The sequence below is a fragment of the Physeter macrocephalus genome, unplaced genomic scaffold (assembly GCF_002837175.3).
Source record: "Physeter macrocephalus isolate SW-GA unplaced genomic scaffold, ASM283717v5 random_115, whole genome shotgun sequence".
Classification (NCBI taxonomy): Eukaryota; Metazoa; Chordata; class Mammalia; order Artiodactyla; family Physeteridae; genus Physeter; species Physeter macrocephalus.
In genome coordinates, this window is record NW_021145401.1 from 2,474 (window position 1) to 20,779 (window position 18,306).

Consider the following 18,306-nt stretch of genomic DNA (forward strand, 5'->3'; position numbering starts at 1 on the left):
CTGCCAAGGCAGCGGATTACCCCGCCAGAGCTCTCAGTTATATTAGATCTGGTGCCAAGCACACAGCTAATTGTTCTTGCTTGTTTGACACAGCTGGCTTCTTATTTGGAAAAGCCTTACATCAGGGCATGCAAGGGCAGACCAGATGTGCTCATTCTAAAGGAATTAACAAAAACAGAACCTGCACCCAAAAATGAAAGGAAAATCCAGTGTTTCTTGACATGATTGTATTTTTTAAGTTCCCCATTTTTCTGACAAAGCAGTCTTAAAGTTAACCTTCATCTGACTTTTAAAAACATTCCGTACGACCCCTTAGTTAAGTCCCAATGGCAGGTACCAGCACATCAATGAATCTGTATGATCAAGGGCATAGTAAGTGATGTCACTTTACTAAAAGACCAAGTTTTAAGTGACCTAGAAGAAAACACAAAACCTACCCACATGGTAAGGTTCTATGCTTTCTAAGGGATCTGCTAAAAATGAGATACAGATCATAAGGCATTAAGAAATAGAGCAGAATAAAACAAAACTCTGCATTATATCAGAAATCAATATCAAAGGTGCAAAGGTTACCATACATAACCTTTCAGGGCGCTTATATATTATTTTGTAACAGAGAGAATTAAGGTAGCCTAATACAGAAATTAAAGCACTTGGGGGTGTGGGGGGGGTGTTCTGTTTTGAAGTTGCCGAGTGATTTCTCCACTGAATCAAATCAGGAAATGTGACAGTTTCAGTTTCATGGATGCTCACTGTAGAAAGGGAGCCTTCAGTAGGAAATTACTGCTCCTTTAAACCATTTCCAAACCCCTCCACTCTGCAAATACAGGTCAGGAATCACTTACTGCTCAACTGCTGGAGCCACAGAAGGACAACCTGCCCTCGGGCACCACTCACCCTGGGTTCCCACCAGGACCAGCGGAATCTCACTCGTGTTCCGGTAGTTGGCCATCCGGCTGTAGTAGTGGTAGACCGTCTGGAAACTTATCTCATCCTCCAGGCTGAAGACAAATATAACAGCGTCCACCCACATGGCAAACTGGGGAGGAAAGAAGCACAGGTGAGCAGGAGGAATTGAGCGAGGAGCTCACAGAGAGAAAGGGAAGGAGCACATCAGGTCACCTTCAGGGACAGAGGACGAAAGGCGGCACACACCCCCTCCAGCCAGGCCACGCCCGATGTCCGCTGCCCGGCGTCACGAACGCCCTTCTCCTCCGCGCACAACACGCCTGTGATGGCCCTCAGCCCCTTCCCACCCAGGCCACGCTGTCTCCAAAGTAAAACCAGACATTCTTCCCCCAGGGAGTGTGTACCCTCTGGCCCGACTCGGCCAATGGAAGGCAAACCCCGCGCACAGCAGAGCCGACCTGGAGACAGGCACGGAGGGCGACCTCGCAGCTTCCTGTTTCACCCTCAACTCCCCACAGAGGCCGCCCACGAAGCCGTGCTGGACCCCCGAGATGGGGCTCTTCCCCTGGGTGCCCACGGCTCGGAAATCCTCCACTTCCAGGGCCAACCACTCCGTCAACACGAGAGGCCTTCGTATTGCAAAGATCAGCCGCCACTGATTAACTCCAGCACCCCTCAAGGAAATTATGACTCACTGCCGGAGAAATTAACAAAACCAATGAACAAAATGAGCAAAACTTAGGGGAAAAAAATGAAAACCCCACAACGGCCTGACTCTCGTCATTTTATTCTCACTTTACTTGCATCCAGCTGAACTCACGTCAGATCCTCTCTCTGGCAAATAACCACACCCTCAAGCACACGTTATCTCGTGGAACACCCATAAGCATCTTGTAAAGCTGAAGCCAAGAGAGGAGAGGGTCCTGGAAGCTCAGGAGCTTCCCCAGGGCTCCCAGGGTCACAGAGGCGGCGCTGAGGAAGAGACTAGCGCCAGAGACGCTTCTCTTTGATGAAAGACCCAAGTGAAAATGGAAAAAAAAAAAAAAAAAAAAAAGTCCCACATGCTTTCTCTAAAAGAACCTGCAGTTCCCACATAAGTTCTGATGGTCAAGGCATCAGCTCTAATATGTTCGGTGAAATTGTTAGTGGGTTAAGCTCTGACTTCCACATGTAAATGAAAAGCGTATCCAGTTACAAATGGAGATTTTACGCAACAAAACGTAAATAAACCTGAAGTTCAAATGATAAATATGAAATTAAATGAGAAAGAGAACTTGGGGCCAGTAGCCTTGGGACTGGCTGATGCCTCCTGAGGGCCCAGGACTCAGGCTGACACGGCATCTCCTTCTCCCCTTCTCTACCTTGAGATGTGTTTTCCTTTCTCTTCCCAAGAATCGGGGAGAAGTCAGCTTCCCCACGCCCACGAGCACCTTGTGAATGCCTGCGGTCCCTGGCACCAGCCCGCACCTCCCAAGACCGACAACCACCTGGCCCTCCGTGCAGAGGAAATGCAGACCAGGCCGCATCCTCTCAAGGGTGCATCCTGAGAGCCCCAGGGCCTAGTAAGCAGTGGGTACTCCATAGATGTCCCCCATCCACCCCAGCGGCTTCTCCACCAACTGCAAAAAAAAAAAAAAAAAAAAAAACCCCAAAACCAGTTAACTGGCAGAGTTTTCACACCACCTAATAGGACACTAGTAGCCACAAAATCCTGCAACTTCACTCATGAAGCCGTCGTTACCTTCGTAGACTATATGACATGATCCGCAATAGTGGAAACAAACTTCATGCTCACACGTGCCTAGGAGTGGTGACTTGAAAACAGTTCTTTTCCTTGAATGTCCGAGGACACTCGGCCTAGTCTTGAAAGGCTCCATCTGACATCCCCTCAAAGCAGAAATCTGCACTTTAACCAGGGTAAGCTTCTAGCCTTAATGATGCCTCTGCAGGAAGTAGGTGCTAGAATAAGGGACTGGTCCTCAGGGAAACTCACGGCCAGAGGCCAAGACAGAGACCTCCTGGGGGCCCTAGCTCTACCCCCGGCGGGGCGGGGGTGTGGGCCGGGGGTGTGGGCCGGCCACCTCGGCCTGTGCCCTGAGGTCATGAGATCTCAGGGCGTCAGCGTCCTTGGTGGCGGGAACGCTCAGAGCATCGTCCCCCAGGGTCGCCTCGAGGACTAAGTGAGCTGCACCACTCAGGGCAGGTCGGGGGGCAGGGGGCTCACCCAGTGTAACCAATTCACAATATGTGTGCTTTTCAGACGCGAGAAGAAACTCACAAGAAGGGTTCACTATTGCTCACAGGCCTTAAGTTTTTTTCTTTCATTCTTAAAAGCAATTCTTTAATTAAACAGGGACTAAAAGGAAGGAAAATGTTGCTGCATCGAACGACATCACATGTCCTGAGCATCTGAGGCTACGGAAAAGATGTATTCCATAGGGATACATGCCTCCTAGAGGAAAGATGCTTCTCAGACGGTACATACCACTGGAGAGAAAAACCCCTGGGATTTTTCATGTCACCGTCTGCGGATGTGGGGAACACTGGGCCTGAGCTTCGTAATAAGAGAACCACCCCCTCACCAAAATACTTTCATTAAAAAGGCAACCCCAACAGCAATCGTGGCTGATGAAACCTTCAGGGTGGGGCAGTGCTCCGAGCCCCTAATTCCTCGGGCTGGAGTTCCCTCTCCAGTGTGGGCCTGGGGCTCCTTGGGAGACTGGTCTCACTGCGGTTAAACTCTGGCCCAGGGCAGCCTGCTCACTGTTCCACGACTGGCGTCAGGGGAAGCACCGTGTCTCTGCAGCCCTGTGCCCCCCAGCATCCATCCCTGGCAGCATCCCTGGACAGCAGCGCCTCTGAAGCCACTACACCAGCTCCAACATGCGCTTCTGTACTTCTCTCAACTTTCTTCTTAGATTCTTCATGTCAGAGCTAAGGTGTGCTCTTTAAGTGTGAGATTGCCCCTGGTCACTCCAAAATATTTATGAGCTAGAAAGGCGGAAAATCACCCCTGGTGACACCCACACTTTACCTACTTCATTCTCCTATTTCCAGCTGCCTCGGAGGGAACCCTTGTGATAGCAGGACAGACGTCCCACGGGCAAAGGACAACTTAGAAAAAGTGATTTAGCTTTTAGCACCATCATGAACCTTCTAGGACGGTGTCAGACAGCACACCCTGTCCTGCTTAAGTATAAAGCAACAGACGTGCGCCGAACCCGAGCTCTCACAGCTTCGTAACCTACTTTTTTTCATGTTTAACATGTGTTCAGTGTTTCCTCTTATCATCGACTATGCTGTTTCAGCAAAGCTAAAAAAAATCTTTTCCACACTTTAACGTCTTTGCTATCAGAACATACCTTACGGACTGCTTTGTTTCACAGTTTGACAGCATTTTTCTTTTAAATACTGGTATAGCTTATAATCAGTGGCATTTTAGACTCACTGAACCATGGTAAATCCATGCCATTTTTCCGCAGAGCTGCATACACCTCAGTGTATGGAGTTCTAGAACTTTAACAACCGCCATATTCAACATCGTTCACTTAAATCACCAATAATCCTGTGTCGCACTTTCACCAAAGGGTAAGTTCAAGAAAGAAGGCCAGAGAAAATTTTTAACATTAAGTTTGCATTAATGGGTCTTGACTATTACTAGCCCTTGGTTCCTTCAAAGTGTTCAGCTGGTAAATTATATAAATACAGTAATAAACTGGAGAGTAAGTAAACCAAAGAAAAAGGTTTTCCACACTCATGCTGTTTTTTTTTTCCTCCACCACACCCATTTTTCAAGGAACTTTCAAAGAAATCACACCGTGCTGCATCCTGGTTTGCGGCGGAGAATGATCCGGGCTGAGAAGCCTGGAGGGCAGCCCGGAGGTAGTGCTCAGATTCCCAAATCCCATCCAACTTTCTAAATGACGGTACTGCTCTAGAGATCAAACGCTTACAGGATAAAAGGAGAAAAAAAGGGCTATAGACACTTCCAGATGTCAATTCAGCCGAGGTGACAAATCAGTGCAGATTCTGTTCTTCCTTTTTTCCTTCTTAAAAAACGCAAAGTGAAAATCGGCCACACAGCCCATACTTCCCTCTAGGCTTCTGTCTGAAGGAACAACAGCATTAGTCTCTCGGGGATGAGACAAACCTCAGTCACAGAAAGCATTTTCATGGGGCCTCTCTCTCACCTTTTCTTGTATGCACCTGACCGACTTCTTAGAAGCACCTGTGGAGTCAAGACCCTGACCAAGGAGGCACAGGTGAACGCTGGTCACCAGTGTGCCGCAGTACTCACCTGTGCCTCTGGAGGGCCCCCTTCATCTCTGATCAGCAGCAGATAGCTCTGGCCGTCAACAACAATCTCTTTCTTGAATCTGCCACCTGCCATACACACACAAAAAATCTTGTTACGCGGGAAACACAGAGCGAGGGGAGGGCAAACAGACGTGGGCTTCGCTTGTGGAAAAATACACCCTAGGCTGTGGCCCTGGGGGCAGCCCTGAGTGTTTAGTAGGAGTGGACTGCGGCTCTGCCTCCAGGGACCCCTGGACTTTAAAAGAACTACTGAACTCAGATTCAAATATCCATCCTTAAGAACCCGTGTTCTTTTCTAGTTAGAATACACAGCCTCCATGCAATGCCAGGATCACTCGTGGCTCAGAAGCGTGGAATTTTAATGCAGGCTTTGTGTGTAAATTCAGGAATTCTCTCTCCCTGGGAACACGCTGATACCGAGTCCAGAAACAGAGAGCGCGTAAATTGTTCTCTCGTTGGGTTCACAAAACTGAAACGAATTGTATCTGCTGAACACGGGCCTGGTTTCCAGCACGTTGACAAATTCAAGGGCTGAGACTCTGTATTCTCCTCAAGAGAAACCCAGTTCTTGGAAGGAAAACATAGAACAGCATATGGGGATGGTGTTTCCGTGTTCACAGTTCACAGGTAAGGGAAGGGTGCTCAACTACTACACACGGGTTAGACACAAACTACTGGATGGCAGCTCCGCACAGGTGGAGACACAGCAGTGCAGCTGGCGGACGGAGAGCGTTAGAGAGCACGCTGGGTTAGCGAGAGACCACCGGGGCCCCGCCGGAACGCTGGGGGAACGGGGGTGGCCACGTGAAGGCGGCAGGGGCTGACCCCTCCCACGCCCAGGTGCCTCAAGCATCTCCCCTCAGCGCCCCGGATGCGACTGCCAGGCCTCCCCCGGGCAGCGGGAAAGACTTCCACTTCTGGGTCCTTCTGCCACGCCCTCTGCCACCTCCAGAGACAAACGACCTTCGCACGCTCTGGGCTCTGAGCCCGCCCCAGTCACCCCTCACTGGGCTTCAGAACTCGTGGTCTCGAGAGGAACACCCCAGCACTGGCGCTCATTTCAGCTCCTCGGCACAGAGGCCTTCCAGAATCACCGGCTAACCCCGCATAACTGGAAGCCCGCGAACCTCGCTGGTGGAGCCTCCCCACCGGGCCCAGAGGCTGGGTGTCGGCCCCCTGCCCCCCGGAGTCACACCTGGCCCTCCGCCACAGTGGCCCCTCGACGACGCGGCCCTTCCCTCCGAGAGGCCGGGGTTTGGGCCATCCCAGCGCCCGAGAAGCAGAAACTAGACTCCCCGTCCCAAACCACCCCACCCCTAAGAAGTGTCTGCAGGTGGGCTTCTGCCACGTGAGACTGGGGCGGCCGGCGGGGAGGTCGCCTCGCCAAGCGAGCACGCATGCGCACACGGCCGCTCCCGCCCCGCACTCCCCACCCACTGCCCCCCGCCCCGGGCACCCCGTGACAGGCAAGATGCACGTGCTTAAAGAGCAAACTTCAAACACCGAAGAAAACTTTCCAACTTTAAAACGGATGAACTCTCATTTTGATCCCCCTCACCACCGACGCCGAAAAAGGAGGGCAGAGTCCGTGGAGAACGGATGGAAGGAAACACATCTGATGGGCGGGGGCGGGGGGGTGGGGACAGAGCGCACGCGCGCTGGACCAGACGGGCTGAGGCCCGCTCTGCACCTGCGCATCTGGCTGTAGGAGGATCCGCAGTGATTCACGGTCCCTGTGCTCCGCAGCTCCCCAAACGAGGCCTGACCCCCAGCATCTGAGCGCATGGAGGCCAGCCCTGGTCTGATGAACTCAGGTTCGACCTCCGCGAGCCTGCACAGCTGCCCTGGGAACGCTGGTCTCACACGGCCAATTCCTCACTAGTCCGCGTGGTCTCCAGAGCAGGAGGGGAGCTCCCGCAGTACCAGCACCCCTCCGCTGCCAGCCGCCTCCCCGCGTCTCCCTGGGGAGCAGGCACCCGGTGGGCGTCCCCACCCAGCTCTCCCGGGATGACGCCCGCTGATGGCCCTGCTCCTCCCCTGGGTCTCTATGCCCTCGTGTGTCTCACAGGGTAGGCGCTTGTTGGATGAATTTCACATGTATTCGTTCATTCACTTTCTTTCACATATTTTTGTTAGAGTCACGATCCCAAGTCATGTGTCCAGATGGCTGAATCACAATACTAAAGTTCAGAAAGGTTTGCACAGAGTTCTTTCTGCTCCTCTGCTTTGTAACCTCAAGCAGAGGCCTCTGGATCTAATTTTCATCAGCTCTACAAGGAGGGGTGGGTGATTCTCTCCTCCATCCTTAAGGCCCCTTCCAATTCTAAAATCACTTTTCATTTCCCCCCTAAGATATGTAGTTAGTATGTCTCTTCAATATTTTACAATTGCAAATATTAGACCCTTGCAATGGACCTCTGTGTTTTCTCTGGTGTTATACACACATCAGGAAACACAAATGAAACACTCAAATGCATTTGCCATGAACCCAAAGGTTGGATTAGATCAAATTCAGCCAGGTGTTTAAGCACCCAGATTGTAAAAAAGTAAGACTATGATTAATAAAGTTATATATAAAAAATAAACTACTGCTGATAGATTGTCACAGCAGGCTCAACGGGAACATAGACCACTGGGTACTGGGGGAACACAGCCCAGCAGGTAAATAAAATTAGACTTTAAAATCCGTTTTCTACAGTTCACTTTAGAGACACAGAGGGAAAAAGCCTTGGGATGAAGGTGGGGGTGGTACCAAGCTGGTCTACACTCCCCAGGGGCCACCTGTCATTATCTGAAATTCAAACCCGCCATCCATCCCAGCCATTAGATCTCTTCCTACCGAAATATTACAGCACTCCACCAAGCTCTACATCCAACTTCATTTCTAATGCAGATTTTTAAATGCCTATTTTATAACCCTATTTCCAATTACACTCATCCCTCAGACTCCACAGGAGACTAGTTCCAAAATCCCTTATATAAAATGGTGCAGTACTTTCACATAGCCTACAAACATCCTCCCGTATACTTTAAATCATCTCCAGATTACTTATAATATCTCGTACGGTGTAAATACCACGTAAATTGCTCTAAGTTCAACATAAATGTTACGTCAATAGCTGCCAGCATGAGACAAATTCAAGTTTTGCTTTTTGAAACTTCCTGTATTTTTTTTTTTTTTGAGTGTTTCAGATCCGTGGCTGAACAAATCTGTGGATACAGAGGGCTAGCAGGTCTGTTTTACCGAGCTTTGTATTCCTAGCATTTAATGCACAGCCTGGCCTGCGGCCCATGCTATAAACTTGTTACACAAATAATCGTCAACCGTCTCTGACTGCCAAATACTATTACATAACATTAAATTACCTGAGGGGCAGTTTTACTTTTAGAAAGTGTACCCAAAGCTGACCCCTGTGTTGGGAACGATCAACATGCCCTTGGCTCCGCCCACCTGTGCATGTGTGGGCAGTGTCCCACACACAGCTGCCTGCCCACCGAGTACACAGGGGTACAAGGGCTCTGTACCTGTGTTGACATCTCCATGAGAAGGGAAAACGGAGGTCCCTCCCGCACTGAAGTCTGTTCCTTCCGAAGATGCCGTGAGGTCAGCAGAGGTAGAGAGCACCACATTAAGTATGCAGCAAACAGGTAAGGGAGCAGAGCCAAGTTCATCTCCGGGCTTTGATGTTCTTAACTGAGTTTCGCTGGACAGTAGAAGAAGTGTTTGCATCTCGTTTGAGCACACAGAGGGGACATTCTTCTTGTCTGAACTCAACCTCCCGTGCAATTTATTAAATTTCTGGTTCACCCAAAGTCTAGTTTTCAGAGTTTCCAGAAAACTGCCCTGGGAAACTTTGTTTGCCCTTGAGCTTGCCTTCTTAAGCGAGTCAAGGTCTTAATTTCTTCCAAAAATGAGTGAAAGATGGACCTGAATATACCTACCAAGAACAGGGATGCTGGATGTGTTGTGAATCACAGCGAAGCACACCAGGAAGAAAAGGTCAGTTGTTTTGTTTCTTTAATATCTTGAAAAAAGACTCAAGGGGGCCCCTTATAATCCACTGGTAACCAATCACTATCAAGGTTTCAAGGTTACTCCCCCGAGTCCTGATCTCATGCTGGGGGAACCAGTTTTGAATTTGGGATGCTGGCGTAGGTAAAAACAACCGGATTCCCTCTACTCTTTCAACTCAAGCTAGGTAGGATGGACCTACAAGGGAGCCCTATTAAATATAAGGGCTGTCTACAGTGAAAGAGGTATAACCATCTCACCTGGGTTGGCATTTCTGCTTTAAGGGGGAAAAAAAGAAAATCAAATTTTCCTATTCTCCAAAAAAACACAAAAATCTTGTTGGGAGTAAACACCGCAACAGATGTTTGACATCTCTGTCTTTTTGGCTAATTGGACTAAAAGATATTGACATATCATTAACAGCTCTCCAGGCAACAGCAAGCCTTATAATACTTTACAAAGCACTTCTCTTCCCACATCATGTCCACTACTCCTCACAGCGTCTTGTGATGCAAATATCATCATCAACATCCACATCTAACTGGGATGGAAAAGAAGTTCAGACCCTGACCAAGCCCCCGCCCCAGCCAGCAGGCATGAGACCCAAACCCAGAAGTGCTGACTGATTCTCACCTCTGCCCTCTTCCCTGTGGATTTCTGCTGAGACAGTTCATGGCACACCGTGTCCACAAACGAGCTTGGAATCTTTCGTGTAATTTCCTAGCACCCACAGGGCGACACCGAGAATGCAGGGCGGTGGCGCTGAGGATGTCTTTTCCTCACTCCACTCACAGCTCTGGAAGGGAACTGGCTTCAGCTCCAAATGATAATCATCCCCGTGCTTAGGAAACTACAAAGAAATAGACCTGCCTATCACTTTGTGTAATAGGGAAGAACCTTTTGTAGTCTATTACAAGTTAAATCATTAAAGGGATGTTGCCTATAAGCTTAAATGATACATAATGGCCCATCTCTGGGAACCCTGCCTCCCAGGTAATGAGCAATAAGCTAAAATACATTTGTTTAGCTCACAGGAAACATCCTGACCAGGCCCACCTGTGAATGACTGCAGGAAGGAAGAAATGAACACATCCCCTCCGGAGGCTGAGGGGAACCAGTAAGTGTCTGACTTTACTCCCTGCCCTTCTAGTATAAAAGGAGCCTGAATTTTAACTCAGGCAAGATGGTTCTTTGGGACACAAGTCCACCATCTTCTCGGGTTTGTTGGCTTTCTGAATAAAGTCGCTCTTCCTTGCCCCAGCAACTCATCTCTCGATTATTGGCCTGTTGTGTGGTGAGCAGTAAGAGCTTGGACTTGGTAACATGTTTCATTTTTTTTTCCTACTGATTTCCATCTTTACTTTTCCACCCATGAGCAAAGGATGAATATCATTCTTGAGTTTAAAACTGCATTTGTGGAGCACGCTATTTCCCTCTTCCATAAGAAAGAGGAGGGGCATTATTCCAGCATATGATCAAAAGAGTCAAGCCGCTAAGACCCTCCCCGTAGCTGCAAGCTGGCCTCACGTCTTGTCACCCTCATGAGGCCCCAGCTCAGGAGCACCTGATTTTCCCGGAGGAGGTTTAGAGATTCTTGTCATTTGTAACATTTGCCTAAAATTTTCTTCTTACTTAGCCCCAGAACAAATATCTGTAAATGTTGTTGTTCCCTAATTATTTAGGACTGGCGGGATGAGAGGAGTACACTGGAGACAACTAAGAATATTTTCATTTCTCCCTGAGAGAATATGAAAAATTTGATCATGCACGTGCCAGAAAGGCTTTAAAATTAGTTTTTCTCTTTTAACTTTGATCAAAATACTTAAGTCAGGTACCTATTACTGAGGTTTTGGAGACGTTTCAGATCATGACATTTAAAAGGGATTTTGGATCCCGTATTATTTTTACACTGCGGAAGAAAAGTTTTACTGGTTACATATCCGTTTACAAAATTTAACCAAATCAGACTTCATTTCCCCTGCCCTTACACTGTTTAAAAAAGGGGAGGGCAGGGACTACTATAAAAATGTACTGACACTAAGGATCTAATTAATGCGTGGTGATTGGTAAGTTCACGGGTGAAATGCTCACACTTATGACTTGAGGTGAAATGGGATTTAACACACAGGCCACGGTCTTTAACAACTTCATTTCACCCAGACCTGAGTAAAATAAAGAAGGAAGACTGAGATAGAAGTCAAAGTTCCAGGGTAAGATGAAAGATTTGAACTTTGCTATAACCAAATTTCCTTTCTTCCATATCTGATAAAATGAGGGGGGGGAAAGTAAAAGCCAGATAAAAAGTTCACCATCCACCAAGAAAAGCAGCAAAGCTTTACATAACCAACCTCGAAAACACTGGCCTTAAGAATAAAAAGGAGGACTCCAGAGCTGGGTGGAGAGCGGCTCCTAATCCCCGAGGGAGAAGGGATGCTCAGGAAGGGGCAGCGTGGCCTTTGTGTCCTGTCCCCTGACGGTCAGGAGGTTCCCAAATGAGCAGCCGCCAGGGCTCCCTGCAGGCAAAGTGCCTGCGATACCCAGACTGCAAGGAGGGGCCCCCGCAGGGAGTGATGGTATAACACAACCCCCTCCCAGCCCCCTCGGAGGCAGGGGACCTGGCGCAGGGCATCCAGCAAATTCCTACGGAGTGCGGCGCCCTGTGTGTCAGGGCAGCTCACCTCTGTCTGGAGGAGATGCCCTCAGAGGACAAAGGGACTCATGTTACACTGCGATTCTCAGGGAAAGTAACATCCAGCCTCAGACTTCTGTGCCCAGCGCTTCCCTGCAGGGGACCGGGGGGGTGTGACAGAGGCCTGGGAAATGGGAACTCGGGCAGACCGCGCCATCCCTCTGGGCCAGGGACGTCTCCTCTAGCCTGTGTCCTGCCACAGGAAAGCAGATGGCAGGGGGCTCCCCACACCCCATACCTGACCGAGGACGAGTGGCCAGCCTATGTGAACGGCCTGAGCAGTGCATGTATCCCTGTGCTTGACTACAGTCAAGACAGCACCGATCTCAGCAAAGGGGAGGAAAAAGCTAAAGAAATGGTAAGACGATCATGCAAAGATAGGGCAAGGGGGAAAAAAACAGGGAGGGACTGTGGGAGTTCCCTGGTGGCCTAGTGGTTAGGACTCCGGGCTTTCACTGCCACGGCCCGGGGTTCAATCCCTGGTCAGAGAAATAAAATCCTGAAAGCCGTGCAGCGCAGCCAAAATAAAAGGGGAGGCGGGTTGCAAGGGAGCCTGCAAAACCCAAAGAGCCAATGGAGGAGAAAACAAAACTCAAAAAGCAGAAGGAAGTCCCTTCTGATCACTTCCCTCCCTAACGCCACTTATAAACAGACATTTAACAAGACAAGAACTCCAGGGAGAAGAAACCAAAACAATGAGGGAAGAAATGGAAACCTCTGGAACTGAGGACCAAACCAACATTTTGGAACGAACAAATACAATGTGAAAAAGTAAGGGAGAGAAGAAACACCGCTCAAAGCTGAAATTCTGACATGGAGGAATGGCTTGAAAGAAACTCCCTCAAGATGAAAAAGACAGAAGTTAACTGACAGGAAGACAAATGAAACTAACAAAAGGACTAAATGGCACCTCTAACAACAAATCCGCAACAAAAGAGCTCCAAGACTGTTCAGAGGGGCTTCCCTGGTGGCAGCAGTGGTTGGGAGTCCGCCTGCCGATGCAGGGGACGCGGGTTCGCGCCCCGGTCCGGGAAGATCCCGCGTGCCGCGGAGCGGCTGGGCCCGTGAGCCACGGCCGCTGAGCCTGCGCGTCCGGAGCCTGTGCTCCGCAACGGGAGAGGCCACGACGGTGAGAGGCCCGCATACCACAAAAAGACTATTCAGAGACAAAATATAGAGGAATTTTCTTGAAATGCAAGAAGATATGAACCTGCAGATCAAAACAGCACATGATCTTCCAAGAGGAAAAGACAGACTCTCAACGTCACTTTAAGGATGGGGCAACCAAGGCCCTGGTGAAAAGCTGCCATGCCAGCCAAGATGGGGGCTCTTATCCCGCAGCAGGGTTCAAGGTGCACCCCCAGGAGCACTCTCCAGAGCCACTTCAGGGGTTTGGAAAATGGCCAATGTAATAAGCATTTTTCACATATGTACAACTGGTTTTGAAACAGTTGTCACAATGACAACCAACCTGCACTGGCAAGTATGTTACACACTAACCCAGAGACCAAGATGGTGGCTCTGGCTGCATCAGGTAACCTGGGCAAAGGCAGAACCCATCTGCTGGGATACTGGGAAAGTCGCAGCCTCGCCCTGGCCTTTTACAAAAATCTCATCCTGCATTTGTTTGCGCCTGAAAATCATGAAGACAAGCAAGCGGCCTGCCTTGGGACGTGTCCCACCTTCCGTGAGGGACAAGCCGGGCACACACGCGGTGACGGTTTTTTGTGGGATCCAAGTAATTTAAGCAACAAGCCAATAGTTAACCAGCTGGCCCTTGGCGACGTCACGGTGCATTCAGCGCCGACCGCGGTCCGGGGGGCTCCTACCTGAACATTCTATGGAATGAGAGTCATTGCTTTTATTGACTCAACCTGGAATTTCAAGAGTCCTACTATTCCTACTACTTCAACACTTCTGGATGTATTTAATGGAAGAGTACCCTGAAATGGCAAATAAGGTGAATATGTATACATACGTTTATATATATATATATATATATATATATATATATATCTAAGTGTCACTTGTGTAGCTCAGGTTTTCCTGACATCAAGCAAATAAAATAAAAAATTAATTGGATGAAAAGGCAGATATAAAACTGAAACCGGAGCCCCTTAAGCCCTATTCTGTGTTCATAAAATAGCTTTATTGCTGTCTCTGATAAGCAATGAGTCAGAAATTGATAAACTAGAACTTGTACAAGTTTTACCAACAGAACACCATGATGTATCAGAGATCTACTTAAAACATTTTGTAAAAATGGTATCGCTGCTCAAAAAAGAAACTGGAAAATTAATGTTTGGGGAAGTGGTTTGTTGCCCAACAGTTAAAGTCAATTTCCTTACATCTTAACTCCCAAGAACTTTGAGAAAAAGGTAAATTAGCAGCTTAACACATGAAACCCATTAAGAGTTCTCTCTTCCAAGTGCCATCTTCTCACGGCTAAAATAAACACAGGAACCCTGGGAAGGTGTAGGCTGGCTGACCTGGACCGACCTCCAATCACCAACATCCAGGGCCAGGCCCAATTCCGCTTTCACAAAATTTTATTATCTTTTCCCCTGCAAAAAAAACACTAAAATGGCTGTAAAATAGGATTAACCCAACAAAATGTTCTCTGTAATCACAGCGGCAGAACCTCAGATACTGCAAAGAACAAAACATGCCCTGTGACATCAGCAACCCCAGAAGGCGGGCAGGTCCTGGAGCCCAAAGCATCCTTTTTCTTGCGAAGATGTCCACGGGCTCTGTGGTGGACAGGGGATGCTCTCCGGAAAGGGAAGCCTGGACTTCGCCGTCCTCAGCTCACACTCTGGGTGTGATGCAGCTCACGCTCCGGGTATGATGCTGGCGCCTGGGCCCGCAGCCCGTTCCCCCGGGCTCAGGGCCCCAGGCCCGTTCAGGCTGCCCCGGCTCCACACGCTCAGACTTTCCTGCAAAGCTGTCTTTGGAAGTTAGGACCCACCCTGCCCCCCACCCCCAAAGTTCACATACTGTCCCCCACCGAACTCAGTACTTTCCCCGATAACTCAGCAGCTGTTCCAAGGGACAGGCAGCCCGCAGGGGCCTGCAGGAGACCTGGCGACCCGAGGTCCTGCTGCGGCTCCTGAATGTGGAGGCTGAGCCGTCCGGTGGGCTGTGGCCCTTTCAGGACAGCAGAGTGTGTGTATCCAGGCAGGGGGAGTGCAGTGCAGAGGAACGGGCTCGAAGCCGCCCGCCAAGGGTCTGCCTCTGAGCTGGGCGACCCTGTGCGGCTTCGGTAGCGGCTGGTGCCTCAGCTTCCTCGCGGGAAGACTCAGCGGACACCACCACCTGCCTCTGCAGCCACAGCGAAGGGGAACGGGAGCTGACCTGTGTCAGCTGTCAGGCTCCCGCAACACTACCTGTGTCTCCTGGACACCAACGAAGCTCTGTTATGTCACACTGACGACTCTGTCTGGGGACCTGCACGTTGAGGGAGAGTCTCAAAGTGACATTCAAGGACAGGGAAGAACCAAGACCGCAGCAAGCAGAGAATGAAAGAAAGATGTGTGTCTCACGCTCAAATTCCCATGTGAAACCCAGGATTTTCCTTCTCTGTCACGGTTCCAGGTACTCCGGAAGGCCCAGGGTGACAATTACTTTTCCCAAGTCAAAAGAGCTCACGAGAGCAGGTTCTGGATGGCGCTACTCATACTGCCCCAGGGAGAAGGTTTCGTGAGTCCCAGTAACCGTCTCAACATTTATCCAAGTGTACGGTGTGTTTCTAATCTCAGACGGGGACTTCCACGCAAGCAAGCAATAGAGGAACACAGGGGAATACATCCGATTTACACTCCGCCTGGGACACAGTTTGGCTCTTATTAGTATTTGGCAAGGGTTCTCCCCCTGTGTTCGCCGTTCCCCATTTCTCTGTTAGCTCCCTACACTGGGGCAATAAAACCTTGGTCTTCAGAACCACCACTCAGCAAGCACTTAGCAAAGCCCGTTATGGGCCAATAATAATAAGCACAGTGCTGGTGCCGGGAACAGAGTGAACAAGACAGAATCTCTGACTGTCACAGGCAGCGGGAGGAAACGGGAACTGACCAGGAGAGCCAGCTGGGTGGGGTATGGGAGGGGACCGGGCACCAGGAAAAGACACGGCCTGTGCCCCCTGGAACCCACTGGGAACCCACCGAGCGGACGGGGCGGGGGGGGGGGGCGTGGTTTTCAGTCAGCCCCCTGAAGGAGGAAACAGCCACATAATGATGGGCCTCCTCCCTATAAAATCTAATATACGGGCACACCTCGGAGCTACTGTGGGTTCAGTTCCAGACCACCGCAATAAAGCGGGTATCACGATAAAACGAGTCACGGGACTGCTGGGGGTTCCCAGTGCATGTAAGTTATGTTTATACTATACTGTAGTAGTCTATTAAGCAGCATTATGTCTAAAAAACAACATACATACCTTAATTTCAAAATACTGCTAGAAAATGCTGACCATCATCTGAGCCTTCATCCAGTCATAACCTTTCTGCTGGTAGAGAGTTTGAAATATTTCAAGGATTATCCAAATGTAACACAGAGACGTGAAGAGAGCGAGTGCTGTTGGGAAAAATGGCGCCGAGAGACTCACTCGACACGGGGTTGCCACAAACCTTCCATTTGTTTAAAAAAAACACAAAAACCTGCACTATCTGGGAAGTGCCAATAAAATGAGGTATGCCTGTGTGACCAAAGAAGTAAGCTGTTTGTTGCAAATGTTCCAGTACCCGCTGTGGTGGCTGTGCGTGAGCATTCCAGGACCTACTGCCGTCTCTGAAATGGTTGGTGGCAAACGGGACATCAGTCGTGCACGTACTTGTTTCCCTGGGCGGAAAGGTACTGACGGTTATTTGTTTGTTTTATTTTTAGTATTCTGCACATTTATTTTAAGCTTTTTTAAAAAGGGACGAATTACAAAAAGTACTGCAGATTCAGGAGAAAGAGCCCAGCTGCTCACCTGGTGTCTTCAGATGAGGCCAAATCCCACCAGCCATGGCCTGGGGCGAGTCCAGGGGCAGCAGCCTCGGAAAAGTGGGTGTGGAGGTGAGCTGGCCAGCACCCAACAGCACCTCGGGGGGGCTGCTCAGCTACCAGCACAGGGGCAGATGGTCTCTTAGTCCCTCCGATTTTACTGCCCTCAACTAGTGTTTCCCATGTGAAAATAACTTGTTATTGAAAAAAACTGTCGTGTCACCTTTGTTTTTGAACATGCAATTCTAGAATTGGACATGTAAAAGTACTGGCTTTAGAACTGTCTGTTCACACACAATTCTCTGAATATAAATCAGGTGCTTGTTTCAAGAAACTAAAACAGGATGGTGGTTGTGAGATTAGACCCTATGGAGAAACCCAGAAATCCTCTGCGTTTTAGTACCTGATGTGTTGACACTGCAGAGCAGGGTCACAAACCAGCACCGCGAAGGGCCACCAGATAGTGGCCTCGCGGGCAGTAGCCCTGTTTCGGGGTCAGCGGGGAGGGGTTGTTTTTGTTTATTTGTTTTTACAGATCTTTAAAAATGCAACGATCCTTCTCAGCTCACCAGCAGCAACAGAACAGGGCGGGGGTGACGGCTGTGGGAGAGCCGTCTCCCCTTTGATATTTCTTCTGGGGACACGTCACTTTTTTTTTTTTTAATTTATTTTATTTTTATTTTTGGCTGCGTTGGGTCTTCGTTGCTGTGTGCGCTGCTTTCTCTAGTCGCGGCGAGCGGGGGCTCCTCTTCGTTGCGGTGCGCGGGCTTCTCATCGCGGCGGCTTCTCTTGTTGCGGAACATGGGCTCCAGGCACGCGGGCTTCGGTAGTTGTGGCTCGTGGGCTCAGTAGTCGTGGCTCGCGGGCTCTGAGCGCGGGCTCAATAGCTGTGGCGCACGGGCTTAGTTGCTCCGCGGCATGTGGGATCTTCCCAGACCAGGGCTCCAACCCGTGTCCCCTGCATTGGCAGGCGGATTCTTAACCACTGTGCCCCAGGGAAGTTGGGGACACAGCACTTATTGTTTGGACTGTCCTCTTCCATTTCTGGGGGTGGGGGGAGAGGTGGAGGATCACTCTCTGAAACTGTCTCGTTCCCATGGAAACCGTGTCGGGACTTTAACAGCAGGATTCCCGGGGGCTCTGTCTCCAGGTCACTGTGCCTATCCTAGAGGGTGATCTGGTCTCTGAGAAGGCCAGCACCCTGTGCGCTGGACATCACCAAGAGCTGGAGCAAAGCCCACCATCCAGGGCTGACAGACGTGTGTGTGGGTGTGGGGTGGGGTGGGGTGGAGTGGTGTGGTGTGGTGTGTGTGGTGTGGTGTGTGTGTGTGTGTGTGTGTGTGTGTGTGTGTGTGTGGTGTGTGTGTGTGTGGGGTGTGTGTGGTGTGGGGGGTGG

The 18,306-nt window shown here is 49.8% G+C and overlaps 1 protein-coding gene across 2 annotated transcripts in view; it reads right to left on the bottom strand.

Moving 5' to 3' along the window:
* Window positions 1-815: 815 nt before the first annotated feature.
* LOC114484876 (arf-GAP with GTPase, ANK repeat and PH domain-containing protein 2-like) overlaps window positions 816-18,306 on the bottom strand; it is a 66,913-nt gene continuing 49,422 nt past the window's right edge. For both annotated transcript variants that reach the window (XM_055082417.1, XM_028484062.1), the window contains 2 exons: window positions 5,207-5,292; window positions 816-1,039 (listed from right to left, as the gene is read on the bottom strand). In XM_055082417.1, coding sequence (XP_054938392.1) covers window positions 842-1,039; window positions 5,207-5,292 — 284 coding nt within the window. In that variant the 3' untranslated portion in view covers window positions 816-841. The remainder of the gene's footprint in view (window positions 1,040-5,206; window positions 5,293-18,306) is intronic.